A 4688-nucleotide genomic window follows, 5' to 3' on the forward strand; every position below is an offset into this window, starting at 1 on the left:
TGTTAGGCTCCCCATGCAGCATTACGACTGGTTTTGGCAAAGCTATAATAGCTTCAGTATTATGTTTAGGTTTAAATAAAGTTGATAATTTGAAATAGTTTTCTCCAGTGCTTCTGATACTTCAGGGCTAGGTATTTTTTTTTTTTTGGTAATGCTGGAAAATTCTCCTGTGGGATATCCCCACCGGCGGCCGTTGTTGCCAGGAATCGCTATTATGAGATTTGCAAAGTATGGAGAAAAGATACAGAACTATTTTGTTCACCTTATTTAAGTTGTCAAATTTTTCTTTTATATATGCCCTTAAAAAAAATACAAAATAGAAAGTACTTTTCACCAATTTACACTTGACAATTTTCAATATAATCAATATTGCTTACTTTCAAAAACAATTACTTTAAACATTTATTTCTCTTTTTTAAGCAAAAGAATTTATCAAGAAGTAAACTTCGTTATTGCGCTTCCATTATTCCAAGGAAAAAAAAAAAAGTAAAGCTTTCCTTGACCTCTTTAATCATGACTGCACGGAGATCAACCAAAAAGAAGTTGACACATTGCACTAACGAGTAATGGCATGAAGTACATGACCATAGTGAGGCATTGACATCATGAATTAAAGAGGCCATTAATTCATCTCTTTGAGAAGCATACCGTTAACATATCTCTTTTACAGTGAAGACAGTTTCTAATGCTTACAAGATGAACACCAGACGCACTAGATGTATATAACATATCTTGGACAGCAGTAACAAATGTGAGATATCAGAGGTGGAACAAGAATTATCAACAGAATTTCATGAGGCAATCAGAATATCCCTAATTCAATGTATTTTTTATCGGCTTCATACATCTTTTATTCACATAGTAGGCACGACTAACATCAATCGATGGCAATAATGAGAAATCCAACAGATACATACATGAGCACTACAGGATACAGGGCAAGAGCTTTCCTCCTAGGGTTAACAGCTGTACTCATTAAGGGATATGCCGCCCAAGAGCTCCAAGCTAGTGCAACACATACCACAACCACCTTCAATACCACATTGTCCTTTAGCATGCAAATGAAGGCACCAACATCAAGTGGAAATAGACAGTAACCCAGCAAACTTAGACTTTGGAAGAAGATTATATGACCGCCCTGCAGGTCAAAATCATTAATCCATCTGAAGTAGCAATTTCGATTACATAAATTCTGTGACTCGATATACCTCAGAACTGCAAAAAGGACAACTGATGGTTCCTAGTTACATAAGACTACTAACTAGGTTCCTTTCATCACAATTGTCGCTACAATGGTTTCCTTTTCTGACAAGTACCTATAGACTGTGTTCCTAGGATATATATGCACTAATTAGCTATCGTTTCCCCTATCCATTCAATATCTCATCTTTGCATCTTTATCATATGTCTACTAACTGCTTAAAAATCATTAAACAGACCCATCTCTTGAAGGTGTTTCTTTCTTTTGCTATTCTTGTTTTACTCTTAGTATTTTAGAGTGATAGGTTGAGAAAGTGTCATTACCAGTAACAAGACATTCAGTGTCAGAATGACAGCACCGGCAGCCAGCAGAGCAAATGCAACAGCAAAAACCTCGGACTGGAAATTAAAGAAATAAGAAAGAAAAATGAATCCATTAGACAGGAGTCTACCTATATTAATGTGTGTGTAAATCGACTCCATAACCACAAGCAACTTTATCAAGTATAATAAAACTCAAGAAAAAGAGCGTCTGCACATGGGACTTGATTCATGAGCAAGACAATGTATCACGTTTTGGCAAGTTTCAGCCTGACCAAGTTTCAGCAGTCCATAAAATGATCGAGATTATTTATCTCATCTAATTTTTCTGCAAATAACTAAAGTATACGACCTTTTCAGTTTTCATGATTTGTCCTTGGGTCCACAGGAAGTCAGATAAGACTAAAGAGACAACTTGTAATAGCAGAAAGAAGAAAAAAAAATGAAGTTCCGTATAGATATGAAGAAGAATTGTCCACACTAGGAGGCACAAAAACTGGGCGATTTTGTGGTTAGGACTCGAAGATTTCTCCCTGCTAAACCCACTCTAAAGTGCAAATTTCTCTTTGTCTTGTAGGGCCTCTATCCAAATAAATCTTGTCAGTTAATGAATCAGATTAGTTCAAGGTTCTTTCTGTTCCCTTGTTTCTTCTTTTGACAAATAGCTACAGTCTACAGGTTCTCTTCCACATAATTAAAGAGTAATTACTAAACTATATGGTCCGAAGGCACATTTACCATAGTTGTTCCTACTGTAAGAGTATTATTGTTTAAGCACTTTATACTCAAAGACTTCTAAATGGATCAGGTGGCTTATCAAACACTTAACAATGTCAAAATAAACAACCAAGCTAGTGGTTAAAGTGCCACAAAGAGTTGCCCAATTGAGTTAGCTGGAGAAAAGACGCTTTCAGAACCAAGCGTATGAGTTCAAAACCAAAATGAACTAAGTTTACTGATTGAGCCATATTATTATATAGAGACTTCGAAAGGGACTACACATCACAGTTGGAGATCACGTCGCAAGGATGAGAACCTGAAGTGTCTTTAAGAAAGCTAAATGCCAACAATCAAGGGTTTTGTAACAACTGTACTTGTTTTTGATTGCTTTAAGGGATGAGAGGAAAAATAAAAGCCCATATTCTTGATTGGATTTCCTACTGTAAGAGTATTAATATTGTTAGAGTTAGACTCATCCTCATTCTCGGTTCACAAAATTATTGGGCCATCATGATATGTTTTCCACTCTACAGGTGTTAAGTCTTGGGCTAGCGATGGATTGCTAGTTGTCGCTCATTGGTAAAGAAATGGGTTGTTATCTTATATGGTCATGGGATGTCCTCCACTAATGAGCTAACAATTGGGGTTGAGTTAGGTTCAAAGTTCATTTCATAAGCAATTTTATTACAAGATTATATCGAGAGAAAAGTAATGAATCACAAATTTCTCGCTTTTCCTTGGTAGAGCAACCAAACACCATAAACCTTTTGTTTGGTGGTATGACAAGTTATCCATTTAACCTATGTAAGTAAGTTCTGATCGAGTTGTTAGCCGGTATATAATATTTTTCGTTCCTCTAGCAATTGTATTTTCCAAAGGATTATCCTTTTATTCCGCTATAACTTGATCTAATTTGAGTGTATTGGTACCTCCCTTGTGGCGAAGTAAACTAGAATTACACGTATTATACATCAAAACTACAAAATAATTTTACATGAATTATCACCAAAAGAACTTAGGAAAACGGAGCAGCTTCTAGCGCAACAAGAGACAAGTAAATCCGAGAGTTTCAAGAGTAAAATGGGAAAATGATGAAATATGAGAATGTACCTTCTTAACAGAGGCAGACCATGACAAAGTGAGACCAAGGAAAACAATGAAGAAGAAAGGTCCCCAGAGATCCCAATCACGAAGGGCTTTCCCAGGATCTTCTCTATAAGGATTAGGGAAAACCACGAGCTTCAAATTACTAACAATTCTGGACAGATCTCTTTTGACGGTATCCCAAACCGGCTCCGTAAGGGTATTGGGCGGAGATCCAAAACCGGTTGCGGCTATAATCGACTGTCCCGATGAAGGTAGCGGAGGCGGAGTTGGAATGGAAGGGACAGGTGTCGGTGGTTTGTGGTTGGTGGTTGTCGTCGTAGTCGTAGTAGGAGGTTGTGGGCGGAGATTGGAAGGCATGAAGGGAGAAGATGAAACAGGAATGGCAGCACGAGGAGGAGAAGGCGGGCGTGCTGGAAGGACAGTAGAAGGATTGACATAGATGAGGTTTTCGATTTCATCAATGTCCGATTGAGATGTGGAGTGAAGAGGTATAGTGTCTCCGTGTGACATTTTTTAGTCTCAGATTTAAGAGGGGAGAACGGTGATCGGAGATGGGGAACAGGCGGTTGTTGGGTGGTGTAACTACTGTCGTCGTGTTGACGCGTAAATGCAGGAAAATGCCTAGTCCTATTGTAAAGAAAATTTTGCGCTTATTGGAAAAAGTGGAAAGAAACGGGGAGGATATGCAAAGTGTGTGTTGCGGGACTAGCTTAACCCCGTTTGGACTGGTGTTACCTTTTCTCCGTTTAAAACAGAATTTTCTACTTTCTTTTTTTAATTCGTTTAGAAAAGAATGATTTCAGCATAATTATGACTATAAAATTAAAGACATTTTACTATATTTGATGTTATTTTAATTTAAGCCCATAAGATTAAAAAATGTTCTTTATTTTCTTAAACTTTGTGTCAAGTTAAAGTAGATCATTTTTCTTTAAACAGAGGAAGTAATACTTATTTAATGGGTACTTTTATGAAATAATTTTTTAAAAAAGTATTTTTACAAAAATATATATTGTATTTGATAAATTCATTTGAAAAGCAATTTTAACAAATAAATTATTTGAATAATATTTTTTAAAAAAATATTTTTGAGAAACAAATGACCAAAAAGGATATGAATACTTTTACTACGAAAATTATTTTATAAAGAAAATTTATTTTAAATATCTATCATAATATTTTTAATAATTTATTTTAAAGTAAATATTCAAAAAAAAAAATTACAAGTGCTGCCAAAATACATTTGATTTTGCAATATGATTCATCTGTCATTTATCATCATTAACAATAAAAGATAAAAGAGTTATATATTCTTCGATCATCATCATCAATGATATTTT

At 35.5% G+C, this 4688-nt stretch overlaps 1 protein-coding gene across 1 annotated transcript; it reads right to left on the reverse strand.

The window, feature by feature from the left end:
- Positions 1–766: 766 nt before the first annotated feature.
- LOC107842589 (protein YIP4b) lies at positions 767–4121 on the reverse strand. The gene is made up of 3 exons (XM_016686526.2): positions 3352–4121; positions 1525–1599; positions 767–1138 (listed from the first exon to the last, which is right to left on the reverse strand). The coding sequence occupies exons 1-3, from the start codon at positions 3856–3858 to the stop codon at positions 878–880; spliced, it is 843 nt and encodes a 280-aa protein (XP_016542012.2). The 5' UTR covers positions 3859–4121; the 3' UTR covers positions 767–877.
- Between the last annotated feature and the right edge of the window lie 567 nt (positions 4122–4688).

This window comes from Capsicum annuum, chromosome 7, assembly GCF_002878395.1.
Source record: "Capsicum annuum cultivar UCD-10X-F1 chromosome 7, UCD10Xv1.1, whole genome shotgun sequence".
NCBI classification, from domain to species: Eukaryota; Viridiplantae; Streptophyta; class Magnoliopsida; order Solanales; family Solanaceae; genus Capsicum; species Capsicum annuum.